General features: G+C 50.8%; 1 protein-coding gene across 1 annotated transcript in view; it reads right to left on the bottom strand.

The window, feature by feature from the left end:
• Positions 1-553: 553 nt before the first annotated feature.
• The window catches only part of EPB42 (erythrocyte membrane protein band 4.2), an 18,431-nt gene continuing 3,166 nt past the window's right edge, over positions 554-15,818 (bottom strand). Inside the window, exons 4-13 of the mRNA XM_007467555.1 lie at positions 13,195-13,313; positions 12,165-12,269; positions 11,126-11,303; positions 10,394-10,532; positions 10,003-10,106; positions 8,983-9,225; positions 7,639-7,938; positions 4,498-4,652; positions 3,237-3,370; positions 554-1,407 (exon numbers count right to left, since the gene is read on the bottom strand). Coding sequence (XP_007467617.1) covers positions 1,245-1,407; positions 3,237-3,370; positions 4,498-4,652; positions 7,639-7,938; positions 8,983-9,225; positions 10,003-10,106; positions 10,394-10,532; positions 11,126-11,303; positions 12,165-12,269; positions 13,195-13,313 — 1,640 coding nt within the window. The 3' untranslated portion in view covers positions 554-1,244. The remainder of the gene's footprint in view (positions 1,408-3,236; positions 3,371-4,497; positions 4,653-7,638; positions 7,939-8,982; positions 9,226-10,002; positions 10,107-10,393; positions 10,533-11,125; positions 11,304-12,164; positions 12,270-13,194; positions 13,314-15,818) is intronic.

Raw genomic sequence — 15,818 nt, 5'->3', positions numbered from 1 at the left:
CACAGTGATGTATATTCTGGTGACCTGACTTAGGCCTTATGTATGTACTACAGGTCTCCACACTTCTATTGCTGGTCCTTTGTCTTGTATAGATGTACTTCATCACATCTGCCCTTCTGATGTCCCCATGGTCTCTTTAGGTATAATCAGCAACAGCAGCTATCCTCTTTTTTAATTCCCACCACCCTTCTTTGTTATCTTTAGTAGTTTGTTGTATTTTTTAGATTCTACATATAAGTGATATCATACAGTATTTATAGTTCTCTGTCTGACTTATTTCACTTAGCATAGTACCCTCCAAGTCCAGCAGCCATTCTTTTGAGAGACTAGCATGTACTTGGGGTCGAAATTCCTTGAGTCAAGAGTTTTATTTTACTTTTATAAAGTGCCATTCTGTACTTTTAAAAAGTGTTATAAGGAAAAGGAACTAAAATCAAACAGAGTATTAAAGCAACAAAATGTAAGCAAACAAAAAAACTTGTAACTTTGTACAAAAGGAGTCCAGTTCTTTTATCTTTCTTTATAGGTCCTATTTTCTTTTTCTTTTTTTAAATAGGTCCTTTTTTCTTTATACTTAATAATTGTGTATTTTTCTACTGGACCAAATTTATGTTATTGACATCAGACTTAATTGTGAGATATTTAATATTTAATAATATTTAACTCTAATAAGGACTTATCTGTAGCTGAATCTAGAAGATCATTCTGTGCTCAGGTCTCATGCTGTGTGTTTTATAACTTTCTTCAGTCATCTTTGGATCTTTAAGGATAATGGTCAGGGATGGCACTGGTCAGTGTAATCTTGGGATTACCTAAAAATCATATTTTTAGCTAATGTCCCATTTCATTAGAAATACAAGAATGATTTAAATGTTAGGTTCTTTTCCTTTATAAATTAATGTATGTATTAGTGAACAGTAAATGGTTATGAGGAACCCTGGACTCAAAAAATCTGAATTTACTTATCTGAGTACCTTTACAAAGGTTTCTTTTTATTCCTCAAGCCCAGTAGTTTCAGTTCTAAGACAACTAGTCTTCATGGGTGCCTTGAGCTGGGGTGACAGAAATGAATGAATGTCTTTTCTATTGATTTCTGGGAATCTAGTTTTGTTCTTGGTCACTCTTCTGGTCAACCTGAACAGAGATCTACTTGTCTGATAAGCAGAGTTTCTCTTCCCAGCACATTCGGTTTTAGATTGTAGATTCAAGGGGTGGTTGGGGAGAGTGATGCTGGAGCTGGAAGTTTAAGCTGGAGTTTCAGGGGCTACCACAGTGACACTTCTGAAGTTGGTTAGGTTCTGGAACATGTTGCAGTCCATTTCCACAGTGAGCCTCTGGAGCCCCACCTGCATTGGTGTGAACTCGAGTTGGGTGCGCAAGGTGTTTCTGGACTGCACCGAACTTAATCTGAAATAAAGGAAAAGGCAGGTGCTAGTTCTGTCCCAGGGTCATTGCTTTGCTGGTCCCAGTGACTCTGATCCTTACCTGCTTAAAGAAGTGGACTCTGAAGAAATAAACATCCAAGTACCTTGCTGTTAAAACAGAGGAGGTTTGAAGGGGATGGAAGGCAGGAGCCTCCTATGGTGAGCAGTTGTATGTTTGAGAAGAGAAACATCCTATTCTAAGGGCTTCCAAGTTGCATCTGTTGTTTCTTTTATCACCTGTGACTTCAGTCTGGTCTCGTTCTTAGTATGTTTGGGAAGGCTGTTTTGGAACTCTCGTTGCTAACTGCGGTGGGTACAGTGGGCATATTGAGATGTCAGTATGTCAACAGGTGGTGTTCTGCAGCCCTATCAGCAACCTTCTAGTCTGCCTGTGGACCTTTTTATGTTGACTGAGGGAATGGTGCAAATTTTTTTGAGGAGCTTTGCCCCACAATTGAGCTGGGAGAACACAGAAGTCTGGTTAAATGTTGGTAGTCCCTCCTCTCAACTTATGGGCAAGACTGACTCACTGAGTTTCTTGAGGCTGAGGCAGTGGCTCAACAACCAGACAACCTGTGAGGGACCTCAGGGGTGGTAGGAGTAGGCATCGTGAACGCTAAACTGTATGTATGTATTCAGCAGAAGATGCCGTGGACTTCATGAGAGAAGGAGCAATAATGAACGAAGATACAACATCTAAAACCAACAAGGCACTAATGTAGACTACACAGGGTTTGTGTACACACACACACACACACACACACACACACAAATCAACAAGGAAAAAAGGCAGGAACACCAAAAGAAAAGTGGGCAAAGTTAAAAACAAACTATACAGAGGAAGAAATGGAAAAGGCTAATAAACATATGAAGAGTTACAAATTAAAACAATAATGAGATATTACCTTATCCTGTTAGACTGGAAAAAAAGACAAAGCTGGGTATTGCCAAGAGTGGAGGAATGGTAGGAAGATAGAAACTGTCAAGTACTGCTGGAGGGAGTTGTAGACTCTTGCAGCCATTATGCAAGCCAATCTGATAGCACGTGGTCAAACCAGGTCATATCCTATGTCTCAGCAACTCCATTCCTGTGCGTATTTCCCCCCACCTCCCACAGATTTTCAAGTGAGTATGTAAGGGGACGTATATTTGTAGTGTCCGAGAGTTGGAGGTGCTGTGGAGTGGCGTGGTAGGAAGTCGGGGGTGTACACGATGGAGTAATATGCAGCAGAAGCAATGGACTTGACATGTGGATGAATCGTAAAAACATAGTTCTGAGTGAAAAGAAAAAGAATTAGACGTAACACCATTTACGTAAGTTAAGAATACAGTACTCATGAAGCAACAGTACTCATACATACTAAAAAAGGGATATGAAGGGTGGTAGTGGGAATGGGGGTAGGGAATAGGAGTAAAAGAGAATGTGTAAATAAACAAAATTCTGTATTGTGTTGTCACTAGTAGAATGCAGCTCTCTGGCTTCACTGAGAGGCAGCCTACCCTCCCTGTGGCATTCCCTCCCACCCAGCCCTAACCCCCTCACCTGCATTCACCAGCAATACCCAGGCTCTCCCTGTGTGACCAGAGCTGCGGCCAGCTTCAGGTGCCCGAGAGGCACAGAGCCTCCTCCGTCACTCCTGCACCCACATTGGTGGCCCCAGGATGAGAGAGGCCCTAATCCTTTAGTTCAACTCTGGCAGGTATTTGCTCTGTCTCCACAGACAAAGCAAAAAGACAGTCATCGATCTTGGGTTCCTGCCTTTCTGACCAGTTGAGATGTTTTTTTGGGTTGAGAAGCTTGCAGTCTCTCACCTGTAGCTCTTCTCTCTGTGAACGAGTCCCCTTCCGAAGATGGAGATCACACAGCCCTTCATGGGAGCATCTAAGGAGTTATGGATGCTGACTGAGGCCGTAAGGGGCTGGTGTTGCTCTGCTGTCTCTGGCATCTGTGGGAGATGCCAAGAGCACAGAGCTGCAGTCACTCCTTCCCCTCCTGGCCACCCTCCCTGAAGCCTCCTCAGTTACTCTCCTAGCTCTGCCATCCTCACCCAAACTCCACAGCTGACTTCTCTACCCCTCTACCTGCTCTTCCTGCATTTACTCTCACCCTTGACCCATCACTGACAACCTCTGATGGTGCCTTTCCCTCACTTAGAAACTTTGGAGGGTTTCCCATTGTCCTCAGAATCCAGCTTCGGTTGGCATTCAGAGCCCTTCTTGATCTGCCCCCAGTCTACCTGCAGGCTCATCTGTTCCTCCCCTGACTGCAAGACACCCCAGCCTCTTCGGGCACCTTTGGAGCCTCAATGCATCCCTCAGGCTCCCCTCCTTTGGGCCTCTTTACTCAGCCTTCTGTCTGCAAGGGCCTTCCCCCACCTCTGCACTGAAAGCTTACCCATTTTTCAAGGTCCAACACAAATGCCACATCCTCCATGAAGTCTTCCCCAAACCCACCAGCTGGAACTAATCCCCTTTACTTCACTTGTCCCAGAGCGACTTTGTACCTCTCCTAAAGCTCTGACATAAAAGACCACACGTTGTGTCTCCCTTGCCCAACTGTAATAACCTCTTCCAGAGCAGAGACCAGGTCACATTCGTTTTGGTCTGGGTAGACATGTGGAAATTGTACTGGACCAAGAGCCCTAAGCCTCTAAAATGTCCTACTTTTATGATTGTGGGCATGATGCTCTCTGGGACTGTTTCCTCCTCTGAACAATGGGAACAATTCCACCTCCCAGGGCTTTTGTATTAAAAGAAGTAAAAATACATTGGCACATGTACAAAGTGCTAAATAAACATAGGCTGTTATTATCTCTGTAAGTATGGAGGCAGCAACTGGGAAGACCCCAATTTTAGAAAACTTTACTTAATCTGAACTAAAGTTGGAAGATTTAAACTTTAATAGCATGTATAAGAAACCATCTCTTTCAAGAGAAGGAGCTCTCAACCCAGCATTTCCTGGTAGTTCTTCAGCACGGTCACCTGCTCTGAAGCTTGAGGGGCTCGGTGCCTTCTGAAACGGGGACCTGAGTAGCGGCAAACGCCGGTGATACGGGGAAGGACTGGTGCCTACCTCAATGGCAAGGTGTGGTCTGCAAATGGCGATGTCTTGCTGAGCAAAGCAGGTAAGGCTGGAGTGTGTTGCCATAGCGGTGAGTTTGAGGAAACTATTCTCTGGCGGGTTTTGTTTAAAATTGGAGAAGGACAGGAAGGTGGAGATTTTCTCAGCTGAAACATATGACAGGTGGAGTCAGCGCCCAGGGGTGAGTGCATGCGCCCTGGAAACAAGCAGTAGTTTCACACACAACGCAGAGTCGGGACCTCGCTGAAGCCGGAAAGATGCCTCATTCCTCACAGCAATTTTGGAATTGAACTCAGTCAAGAATCCACCCATGACCACCATCACCGCCGCCACTAACACTCTTGATGGACCACTTCCACAGGGCTGGGGAAAGGGCCCCTGTGAACTAGAACAAGTGAAGCTCTTGGAGCCTGTTTCCTTGTCTAATAACAATGCCTACCTGGAGGGACGGCTTGTGGTTCACGAGACAGTCATTAAGTGCTGGTCTCAGACCTGCCACCCAGCCGTGGCTGAATATATGTATGCTTAGTCCCCTCCCCTTCTCTGCTTCTGATCTTTCCCTTTTGCAGAGAAAATGAAGCCATCCTTCGTCCTTGAGGAAGCCTCTCGAGCTCATGTTCTCATTCGCAACCTACAGACATAGACATCTACCCCTGCTGTTAACCCCCGCCGGAGGGTGAGGCATCCCCCCTGCCCAAGGCCAGTCCTTTGCTTTTTAAATCAGTGGCCCACTCTGACCCCACCACTGCTTAGCTGTGTAACTTTGGGCAAATTATTTAACTCTCTGTGTCTCGGTCTCCTCATCTGTAAAGTGGGATAATAATGGTTCCTGCCTCATAAGGTCGTTATGAGGATAAATGAGATGATGCATATAGAACACTTAACCCCATGTTTGCCAAAAATAAGTGCTCGATAAATGTGAGCTATAATTATTCTAGTTGCCTCTCATTTCCCCAAGGATTGCACCATCAATTATAACCCATCTCTCCTGAGGTTTCCGTCTTTTTCTCTCTGTTGATTCTTCCTCAGCAGGTAAGTGGATTCTGCTGTCTCTCATCTTAAAAGAAAACAAAGAACACCCTCCTCCCCAGTGTCCCTGGCTGACTACCACCAGGTCTCCCTTCTTTTTCCATCCATTCTTCCAGGAAGGACTGCACACCTTGTCTCACTTCCTCAACTCTCAATCTGCTTAAGCCCCAGGAACCTGGTCTTTGCCATTGCTTCTCTGTCAGACCACTCTGCCGGTGGATGCTTTTCAGCCCTGACCTCTCATGGCCTCTCTGCTGACCTTGCTTCGTGCCCCCATCCTCTCTTTCACTTCTCAGTCTCTCACTCTGCTCTGTCCCTGACTGCCCCCTGCACCCCAACATGCTGGTGCTGCCTGGGTTTCCTCCTCACCCTCTCACAGTCCTCTCCCACTCCCCCCACCCCCAAACAGGCCTTTATCTTGCATACCAGGTTTAGGTTTCCAGCTGCCTACTGGCCGTCACAGCTTGGATGTCTTATGGGCTTTCAAATCCAACATGCCACAAACAGAACTCAACATCTTTCTCCCCAAACCTGCTCTTCCCCATTTGCCCTATTCTGGAGGCTCACCCAAACTGGAAGCACCCTCTCCCCACATACACGAGTTCAATCTAGCCCACCTCTTCAATATGATTTCATTTGAAAAGTGCTGCTAGTTTGTCCTTCATTTCTTGGCTTGATTATTACAAAACCTTCCAACCTCCAATCCAGTGGTTGTCGACATTGGATGTACATTAGAATCATATGGGAAGCTTTATAAAACAATCCCAGTGCTAGGCTACACCCCAAATCAATTATAACAGACTCTGACGGTGAGGCCCAAGCATCAGTATTTTTAAAATTCCCCAGGTGATTCAACGTGCAGCCAAGGTTGAGAACCACGACTCTAATACGACCCCTTCCATTCCATTCTGCCCATGAATTTCTGATCACATTGACTCCCCTGGTTAAAACCTCCCACCAGCTCCCCACTGCCCGGAGAACAAAACCCAAACACCTCAGCAGGACCTAACAAGCCCCTTCATGATCTGGCCTTGTCCAGCTCTCACACCACTCCCCCACTCCATCCCTCCCTCCCTTGGAAAGGGAACAGGGTGGAGGGACAGGAGGCAGGGGGACCCGTCAGGAGGCTGCTGCAATCATGTAGACAAGTACTATTCCACTGATTCTCTTGCCTGCACATTGGAATCACCCAAGGACTTAAATATTTTTTTGATGTTTGGGCCAAACCATAGTTTCTGACTTAATTGGTCTGGGGTGCAGGCTGAGCATCAAACTTCCCCCAGGTGGTTCTGATATGCAGCAAGGTTGGAGAACAACTGCTCTAGTCCAGGGAATTTCAACCCGAGAATAACCCAGGGAGCTCTGAAAAAATACCAGTGCCTGGATCCCATCCCAACTCAATTAAATAAGAATCTGAAGGAGGAGGAAGAACCTGAGCATATGTCCCTTCTTCCTGGAATGCCCTTGACCCTCTTTTTTTTTTTTTTTTTGCGGTACGCGGGTCTCTCACCGCCGTGGCCTCTCCCGTTGCAGAGCACAGGCTCCGGACGCGCAGGCCCAGCAGCCATGGCTCACGGGCCCAGCCGCTCCACGGCATGTGGGATCCTCCCGGACCGCGGGACGAACCCTGCATCTCCCGGACCGGGGGATGAACCCGCGTCCCCTGCATCGGCAGGCATACTCTCAACCACTGCGCCACCAGGGAAGCCCGCCCTTGACCCACTTTTCTGTCTGACACTGTCCTACTCAACCTTCAAGACCGAGGGCAGCCCGATTTACCTGGGTGCAGCCTGCTCCAGCCTGGGTAAGACGCTAACCCGCCATTGTACTCTGTTTACCTTATCAAACACTTCTTACACTGCTTCTTACACTGTCTGTTTGCTTATATAACTGCAATCAGAATTGTGGGTTTTTTCCCCTGTGTGAAGGTCAATAAATATGTGTTGAATGAGAAAGAGAGAGAGAAAAAGAGAGAGAGAGAGGGCACACCAGGGGCTAGATGTTATCTCTTCAGATCTGCAGGGGGAGCTGTATGGCCGCTGCCTGCCCAGGGCGGGGGCTGGGTGTGCGGAGTGTCTGGGGAGGGGGGCCGTAGAGAGTTACCTGAGTTGGCACTGAGTGTAAGGACAAGCTTCTTTGTCCATAGCCTGGCAGCAAGGACACCATTGTAGTACACTGCCTGCAGCCCAACGGCCAGCTGCACTTCTTTATCATGGTCACTAGGGTTTAACAAGTTCACAGAGAACCGGGCGTCCCCTCCCAGGGCTAGGGAGCTGGGTGCTTCCAAGAAGAAATGTAAAGGATCATCAGTCTCGAGACTGGGAGGATGAATGCCATCGTCTTTGCCATGTTTCATTCTGTTTTCCTGGACCTTCTCCAGCACCTCTTTTTCTTGAAGAGATCCTGAAGAATGGAATAAACAAAGCAGACCTCTTACCCAGCAGGTGTAGACCCTTCTAATAGCAGCCCAGGATTAAGGTTCATTTCCCCGCTGCTGTTCAAATGCCAAAGCCACATGAACTTTGCAAACCTCTAGGTCCATATTTAGCTAAAAAAAGATCTGTGTTAGACCCACCACAGATACAGTGTATCTCTTCCAAGCCACTCACGGGATCAAGTTCTTCAAGTGCTATGAATCTGCCCCTTGAACGGTGAGAGAGCTAGTTTTTGTACAAGTTGCAGGGACTTGAATCTTCCTAAGTGAAGAAGTTTGGACTTATTCCAAAGGCAATGGAGGCCATGGAATATTCTGGAACAGGAATATTCTGTAACATAATTATATTTGTGTCTTGGGAAGCTCATTCTGGAAACTGTAAGTTGAAAATGGAGTAATGATGGGGAGACTGGAGACGGGGGTCTAGTTAGGAGGCTGCTGCAATACTTTAGACAAGAGATGATGAGGCCCTGGGTGACCTACAGGCAATGGGGAAGGAGATGAGGAGACGGGTGTGAGAGTACAGTGGGGTGGTGATGGGGGAGACTCAAGGACAGTGCAGGCCTTCTTGTTTGGACAGATGGGTGGACAGTGCAGTGGTGGGCTCCAAATCAGTTTGGAGGGGTGCTGAAGGAGAGCAGAAGAGAGAGAACATCTCTTGGCAGCTGGGCTTGGTATTAACTGTGCTGTTGTATAGCAGTGGTTCTTAACTGGGGGCAATTTGCCCCCAGGGGACATCTGGAAATGTTGGGAGACATTTCTGGTTGTCACAACTGGTGGCAGTGGTTGAGGGGGAGCCGGCATCTAGTGGATAGAGGCCAGGAATGCTGCTGAATGTCCTATGGGGCACAGCCCTCCACAGCGAAGTTAGCCAGTCCAGAATGTGAATAATGTCAAACAGGGCTGAGAAATCCTGTTTTATACGATGGGGAAAGGACCTCTCTTTGGCCTGCGTGTGTCTGGCCCATTCTTTTCCTCCTGTTGCTGTTTCAGGGCCCTCCTCTGCCCAGTACCTTCAGGATACTTGTAGTTCTGCGTGATGTCCTCACAGCGGTCACAGTCCACACCCTTGGTACTGATGTTGTTGCCAACATACTTAGTGTTGGAGTCGGTCAGCTCCAGTGTCCCATCCTCATGGCACTTCCAGACCACACATGAGGCATTTATCGAGGCAAAAATGTCTGATACTGCAGGGGTCAGCCCCAGCGTCCCCTCCTTGACTGCTCTGACTGGGACCAGATCACAGGCCTCCAGGACTGAGGGAGAGAAAGGGAGAAAGGTCGGTGAGCGAGAGGAACCACGCCCAGACCTCAGCTTGGGTCAGAGCTGCACAACAGCAGTCCCGATCCTATGCCCTATTGTCCCTCCCCTGGGATCAAGGTCAGAGGTGGGCACTAGGCCAGGTTTCTGAGAGGGCACTGCTGAGGTGAAACTCACTATTTAGTGACAACACTTTTTGGTCATGGCCTATGGCAGGAGCCCTCTCAGAAACTGGACAGGTAATAACCTCAGAGGTACAGAGTACACGGGAGTTCCTAAGCCAGCTTGACTACAGACATGATAGGGATAGGTTGCCTTTGCTGAGCACTTCCTATGTGCCAGGCTCTGTGACAGTTCTGTTCCTGGGAAAGGAAGAGCCATCCTTTTATAACTCCTGAAGATTCCTTTTCTGAGCTTGAGCCTATCCTGATATCCTCTTCATCCACAACCAGAACCCCAGAAGCCCCACTCTACAAGCTGTCTTAAGACCCTCTGCCCTTCCATGAGACTCAGCTCCCTCACCTGTTGCTCTGAGGGGGGCTAGTCTCCCTGAGACCTTGGGGCCAAGATGGCTAACACATTTGTTCCCTTAAGCCTGCGGGCATCAGGTCAGCATTCTGCTGGTCACTATCATTCCTGGCGCTTCTCCTGTTTTAGGTGATGCAGACCCCCTTTGGACCACCTGCTGCCCCTCTTTCCTCTCTGAAGGACTCCTTGTCCTCATGCAGCTCTGTGCAGCCCAGGGAAGTCTTGGGCCAATGCCCAGGCTTTACCTCCACCTCCATTAGGGGCACTTGGGTACAGAATCTGCCATCCGTCATAACCCTGGGGCAGAGCAGGCCGAGCCATCCAGCACTCCGTGGAAGTCTGGAAGATCCTGAAGGTAGCAAAGGAAGCAACTCAAGTGGGGAAAAAAAGAGTCCCGAAGCGGTCCTAGAAATGACAGAGCTGTTACTAGTGGGATAGGAAGATGCTGCATAAAAGTGGTTGCAACACTCCTGGGAAGGGGCATGCACTCCACAACTCACCCTGGCCATCAGCATGCTGCTTTCAAGAGTCTTGAAGGCCTACTCTCAGCAGGGCCCCTTGGGGTTCCCATGGGTGACACCCCACGGCCTTGGAGCCCTTCCAGGTCTGGGACCTCAGCCCCTTCGGGCTTCTCACCAGATTCTGCCTCTGTGGCCTTCTCCATTCTGAAGCCCCTCCTCACTGTAGTACTCATCTACGAGCAGGCCCCCGCCAGTGCCCTGGGCTGAGGTGAACGTGGTAACGACGCGGGCAGGGATTCCCAGGCCTCGTAGCACTGCATGGAACGGGACAGGGGGTCAGGGCACCAGAGAGGCCTGGGATGTGGGGGGCAGGGTACATGGCTAGCGTTTTCAGGGTCTCCTCTGGACACCAGGCACTTTTACTATCTTAAATGCCAGGTGACATTGTGGAAAGAAAAGGGGCACAGGCACCAGAAAGTTAGAATTGACACCAGCCAGAGCCAGGCCATATTAGGGCCCTGAAACGAGGAACAAACCAGTTACACAGCAGGCAGAGTACACAGCGGAGGGAGGCTTACGGGATACACAGCAGGGCTTGCTTTCCTGGGGCAGGGCCAGGGGAAGCTTTGGGGAGAAGTGAGTTTGGGAGCAGAGCTCGCCAGATGGGCCCAACTTTGCCGAAGGGGCAAAAGGAGCAGCAGCTGGTTGGGAGGAGCTGCTCGGGATAAGTAGCTGGTTTCTTGGCCAGACGGAAGCAGAAACAGTTATATCTGCACCGGAAGCAGTTATGGGTGTGATGGAGGCGGGGAAGTGCTGCCGGTGGAGGAGGGGCAACCCAAGAAGCAGGGCAGACACTGCGCCGTTGCCAAGGGGACGTTTGGGTGCGGCAGGCAAGCCTGCTCTGTACCTGTGCAAGCAACGGCGGCCAACACCCAGGCCTGACCGTCATACACGGGCCTCCCCTGGCCCTTGACCCACTGCCGCAGGATGGGCGCGCTGCCCCGGCGCTTGTTCAGCAAGGCCTTTTCCTCGGTGGTCTGGATCTGCGGGGTGGGCAGGACACTCTTCTCCTTGAGGGCGTGCAGCTGTTTGGGGAAATGTGGATGGGCAAGGAGGGCTCATCACAGTTCTCCAAGGCGGGTGAACAGACCACCTGCATGGCAATCACCTGGAACTTGTTAAACCTGCGTGTCCCTGGGCAGTGAAAGCACTGAGTCCTAACCACTGGACCGCCAGGGAATTCCTGGGAATCCTCCTTCTTAACAAGTCCGGCAGAAGCAGGGGTTCATGGACCGTAGTGAAAAACAAAACTCAGGACACAAGTGCGGCAGGAGGGCTGCCCCTTGGCCTGCCTGGCTCCCGTTCCTTGTAAGTGTTTGCACCTGGGGCCTTGAGGCCCACGCATCCCAAGCTTCCTCCCCCTCGCAGGCTGGCCCTGTCCCTCACCAGCTCTTCAGAGGCGTGGACGGAGCCACATGAGGAAATGCAGAACACGTTATTCCTGTGAGAGAACTTTTAAGGACAACAGGAAAGCACCAAGCTACCTTCATGGGAATAATTTAGAAAGGAGAACAAATTCCTTTGGCCACCTTAACAGCAAACACTGGGTAAGATGGACCTGACCCCCTTCCTCCCAGGGACCTAAGCCCCCAGGTTGGGCTGGGGGTGGGGAGGAAGGGAGGGGGGAGCACTCCAAGGAAATCTGGGCCAGTTTTAGTCCTTGCTGGCTTGTGTCCTGAGGGATGACACCTCCCTGTGCTTTTCTCTCCGCTGTGGATGCTACTGTCCTTCCCTCCTCGCTTAGAACCTTCTTCAAGGACTGTCCCCCACACCCTGGGAGGAGGGGACCACTTGTGATTTGAAGATTGCCAGGGCCGTGGAGGTGGGGCAGCTCTGTCAGAGGGCTGCCCTCGTCACCTCCCCCTCCCAATCCTGTCCTCACTCACCAAGGCACCCAAGACACGGGCCACGTGCACGGGGTTGCCCCACTTCTCCACCCGCTTGTCCACGCTCAGTAAGTCCAGGCTGAGGTCCATGACATCCTCCTCGAACTATAAGGACCACACAGGGCCATGATGGTGGGTGTGCAGGTCAGGCATTCTTCCCACAAGTCAACCCCATCCCCTTGCCCTTCTCCAGACTCAGGCTCCACTCCTTCCTGCCTTGCCCCCTCGGGAGTTCTGGCTTTCCCCTCTGCCCCCAGGGCTGTCTGGTCCCTGTGCCCGGCACTCCAGCCCTTTGCCTCTTCTGTTGTCTGACTCCTGATAGCGTGAGCTCTTGAGCGCCAGGGCCGTGTCGAGTCCTTTCATTTCTATCGTTTTCCATGTCATTTGCTCCCACTGCCCCTGACAGGGCAGTCCTGTGTGGGGGCAGATAAGACGGCAGCTCCTGCTCTTGAGGAGCCCAGGGTTAGGAGTGAGGGGGACATGTGGCTGCTTAGGCTACAGATCTCAGCAACGTGGCCAGGGCTCTAGGAGAGATGCCCACCCAGAGAGCACAATGGAGAGAGTCACTCTGCCTCTGGGGGCTGGGGAAGGCTTTCAGAGGGCCTTAAAAGATGGGTAGGAGTTTTCCAGGGGATAAGGGAGGGAAGGTATTCCTGGCAGAAGGAACATTCAGCCTGCACATTCAAGGGATGGCCAGGGGCTGGAGCATGGAGTGGCTCTTGGGGAAAGGAAAGCAGTGGCCCGGCTGTGAAGAGCCTTGCGTGTCAAGCCCGGGGATTTGTGTTTTATCCTGTAGGTGGCGGGGATTTAACAGATGTTTGATTTGCGTCGTCTTTAGGAAGATAACTCTGGAAGCTGTGGAGGATGGTCTAGTGTGGCTCTGAGGGAAGAGAGGTACCACGGGGCTGAAACTGCATAAAGAAATGGCCTCATGACCAGGGGATTTTGGACCTGCCCACTCTGTTTGACCTGAGTACTGAAGGTTATGGGACACTCACTGTCCCCCAGGCTTCCCCAGAGGCCCCTGTACCTGGCCAAAGTCCCAGGGCTCAGCCTGGATGCAGTCAGCTGTGCCCAGGAAGATGAGGCCGTTCTGGTTCAGCAAGTACTCCCTGCGTTGAGCTTCATTCGCCAGGAACACAGCATCCTCTGGAGAGAAGCAGGCAGGAATGAGGCTCGGGGGGATACTGGGCTTGCCCTCCACCTCCAGGCCTCTGCCCTCCATGCTCAGGTGGGATTCAGCTGCAGGCCTTCTCTTCAGCTCCAGGCCTGATGGGGACTGAGGAGCAACCCCCTCTTTTCACCCCACACTGGGATCCAGGCTCCTCTCTGGTGAGAGTGGGGAAGGGGCTCAGAGTCCCTGGGTCAGCCATGGTGGCCTTCATGGTCAGCCAGCCAACTGGAACAAGCCAACCTTAAAAGGCCTACTGGTTCCCGAAGATACTTGCAGCCAGAGTGCTACTGAACCAAGAGAATTTGGCAACAGCCCAGGGAGCATCCCAGGGGGCCTGTTATGTCTCTCTCTCTCTCTCTCTCTCTCTCACAAGTTCAACCAAAAAAACAAAGTGATTCCGAAAAACCAATCAAACGTGTTGACAGGCATGAGCAGAAGGGAATTTGAGCAGGTATGTGTGGAGTGGTAGCCAGAGCATTAGTTTCCACCCAGGGTGTCCAAGTGGGTCTGGGACTCCTATGTGTCTTTCCCTGCTGCCTCTCCTGCTGTCTTCATCCAAGGGTTGGGCTGGGGATCATGAGGAGTGTGGGGGCTTTAAGGAGGCCATCACCCACTCTAGGAAGCTGGGAGCAGCAGAGGGACCTGCTCTGCTTGCCAAGTGTCTCCCTCTGCCTGGTGCTAGGGGTGAAGTGGGGGGTGGTAGACTAGTTCCTGGGGACTAGAAAGGGAAGAGGATTTCCAAACCATCCCCCAGGCATCCAACTGGGATAAGGGCACTCAAAGTAAAAGAAGGATGGCATATTAGAAGTCAGGAATCCTTGAAAAACCTGTGACAGAAGATCACAGAACCATGGGCCCAAGGAGCCCTGAGCCCCTGCCCCTCCATCCTTAGTACTGTCTGTGAAGTCAGCTGGACACCACTTCTTTGGAAATCACTTTAAACCGAGGTGTTTGGCCCCAGGCCCTGCAGGCTCTGGGAAGTACATTTTCAGAGCATAGGTAGCAGCCCCTCCTCTCCTCTGCTTGGGTGTGGCCCCTCCCCCTTTATAAAGTCCCTGCTTATGAATAGGATTCTTTCATTACAGGGTGCAAAATTTCCTTTTGAATCCAGGAGAGCCCCATCTTCAAGTATGCTAAGATGAGACTGAGTCCCAGATAACCTCTGAAAATCTCTTACCTCCCAGGTGAGCAGTGCCAACAACTCACTCCTGGCCAGACAGACCCTGGCCCACTCCACGCCTCCCTCACCCCCATAGAGAGGCCTTCCCTACACAGGTCCCTACAAGCCAGGCATGGAGGCAAGAATCCTGGCACTGAGTCAAGACTGGGAGCTCCCTCTGAACCAAGCACTGTCCCAGAAGTGTCTTTGCTGTGTCTTTGCTCTGGCCATCAGGGTCTAGCTCTGGATGTGGGCTCAAAGTCAGCGAGGCAGGTACACTAAATCCTCAGTTTTGGAGGGAAATGGCTTGAGGGTCTTTCAGTGTATGGAGAGCCAGGGGGCCTCCCCCAGCAGAAGGGGCCCTGAATCCACGCTCACCCACATGGGGCAAGGGCACCTCAATGGACACTAGTTCCCATCCATTGGTCAACCTGCCAAACCCCTTGGAGTAGAAGCAAACGGCCTGAACTGAGGAGAGACAGGGCCACCTGAAAGAGGGGGTACTGCAGAACCCCAGCCTGGGCAAAAGAAGTGGAGATAGGGAGCTCACTGGGATTCAGGTGCCATACAGAAAGGGCATCAGGTACTGGGGTGCAGGAACCTGGTAAGATTTCTTCTACTTTTCCTTGTTCCCAGCCCTGCCTCATAATGAGGCCGTGAAAGGAAAAGGCTTGTCTGGCGTAGCAGGGACAGGCAAGCAGGAGGAAACTTTTCCCGTCCCCCAAACAACCAACCATTCAGGGAACACAAAGGTTTAAGGTGGGGGGTGGCAGATTCTAAAGGGAAGACAGATTCAGTCTTCAGGATGGGCAGGAAGAGGAAATGTTCTCTTAACTCCCGTTTGGAGCATGTCAGCCATGTCTGATGACTTTTCTAGATGAAATAGTCCCGACAGCTAGAGCTGAGCTTTGCCAGAGGTGGCCACTGGAGGCCACCTGACCCCAGGAAGTCCACCCAGAGGCTGCTGAGCTAGGGAGGCTGGCTGTTTGATTTGTTGCTCCAGGCAGATATTTGGATAGGTCAGTGTGGAGAGAACCCAGCAGTCTGTAGTAAGGACAGAACTAACAAGTGGAGAAAAGCAGAGAGCGCAGAAAGGAAGATTTACTGTGAAGTTGAAGCTGCAGCTTTGGGCCCCCCAACGGCACAGACCCCTATAAGCCCAGGGAGGAGCCTTAGCAATTCAAAATTCTGTGTTCTTTTTCTGAAAGAGGGTCCCCCCAATTACATAAACTTCAGGTCCCACAAAACCTGGATTCACCCTGGAGACAGACTATGGGAGCCCAGGGAGGGAACAGAAGCCCGTTCCTCAGGTCGCCTCTTT

The sequence above is a fragment of the Lipotes vexillifer genome, unplaced genomic scaffold (genome assembly GCF_000442215.2).
Source record: "Lipotes vexillifer unplaced genomic scaffold, Lipotes_vexillifer_v1.1 scaffold722, whole genome shotgun sequence".
Taxonomy (NCBI): Eukaryota; Metazoa; Chordata; class Mammalia; order Artiodactyla; family Lipotidae; genus Lipotes; species Lipotes vexillifer.
Note: the sequence above shows the minus strand (reverse complement) of the source record. Positions and strands in the feature narration are given on the sequence as shown.